At 47.5% G+C, this 1,197-nt stretch overlaps 1 protein-coding gene across 1 annotated transcript in view; it reads right to left on the bottom strand.

The window, feature by feature from the left end:
• Positions 1-1,197, bottom strand: part of EXOC3L2 (exocyst complex component 3-like 2) — a 24,051-nt gene that overhangs the window by 3,989 nt on the left and 18,865 nt on the right. The window contains exon 8 of the mRNA XM_006871476.1: positions 30-151. Coding sequence (XP_006871538.1) covers positions 30-151 — 122 coding nt within the window. The remainder of the gene's footprint in view (positions 1-29; positions 152-1,197) is intronic.

Below are 1,197 nucleotides of genomic sequence, written 5' to 3'. Positions count from 1 at the left end.
AGAGGGACAGCCTCCAGTCGGGCTCTCACCTGATGTCCGGGTAGTCTCTCACCAACACCCCCACCTCCACCTGGATGCTGGGCGTGTCTTCCAGCTGCAAGACTTCGGCCAAATGGGGCACCACGGCATCGAGCCAAGAGGCCTGTGACTCCTAGAGGGAAGGGATCAGGCTCACACTTTTACCCCAATACCCCTCCCAAGACCACCCCTCTCCTCAGGTAATTCCCTTGCCCTTGCTCGTGAGAGCCTCAATTTCCCCATTTGTAAAACGGCTAACAGGTTTTTGGCCTTTGAAAATCTGAAGAAAAATCCATAGCCCAGTTTTACAAATAACTTGGGCTCCTTGACATCCTTCAAAACCCATTCCAAGATTGCAAACTGTTAATATTGGGGAAAATAGGCCAAGTGTTCTAGGGGTCGCTCTCTATTCTTTCTTTAAAATCTACAATTATCTTAATATAAACTTCACCAAAAAAGGAAAGAAAAACAAAGCAAAAGGCATCCCAAGTCTAGGCTAGGAAGCTCTCGAAACAGGGGCTGGATGAGGCCTTTTCAGTCTTGTAAAACCCACACTGTCAAGAGATGATCCCAATTGTACAGCTGCAGTAGGAAAGTGTAGAACTGCTGCTCTCTAGGGTTTCTGAGACTGTCAACCTTTCCTAGAAGCAGCCTCATCTTTTTCCTGCTGAGCAGCTGACCCACGCTGACCTTGCACTTAGCAGCCCAATGCTTAACACCCTGTTCCATCAGGGCGCCTTTCCTGATTACAAGTGGGTACGAATTAGATTTGGCGTTTTCAAGTTCTTGGATTTAAACACTGTCCTGGGATTCTGAAATTCTGTGGCATTCAGCTTCTATTTGTGCTAACAGAAGTGTCATCGAGTTAGTGCCATACCCTAGTGAGTGAGTTCTGTGAGTTAACCCAGTGAATATTTACAATGGATAAACCCAAAACCCGTGGTGCAGAGTTGATTCAGACTCATAACAACCCCTATATACTACAGAGTAAGAACTGCTGCCTAGAGTTTTCTCGGCTGTCATGTTTAGGGAAGCAGATTGCCAGGCGTTTCTTCTGCAGCACCTGGATGGGTTCCAACCACCAACCTTTAGGTTGTTGTTGTCAGGTGCCATCGAGTCGGAACCGACTCATAGCGACCCCATGCACAGCAGAACGAAACAATGTCCAATCCTGGGCCA

Source organism: Chrysochloris asiatica, unplaced genomic scaffold, assembly GCF_000296735.1.
Source record: "Chrysochloris asiatica unplaced genomic scaffold, ChrAsi1.0 scaffold00168, whole genome shotgun sequence".
NCBI classification, from domain to species: Eukaryota; Metazoa; Chordata; class Mammalia; order Afrosoricida; family Chrysochloridae; genus Chrysochloris; species Chrysochloris asiatica.
The sequence above is the reverse complement of the archived record's forward strand: the minus strand, read 5'-3'. Positions and strand labels throughout refer to the sequence as shown.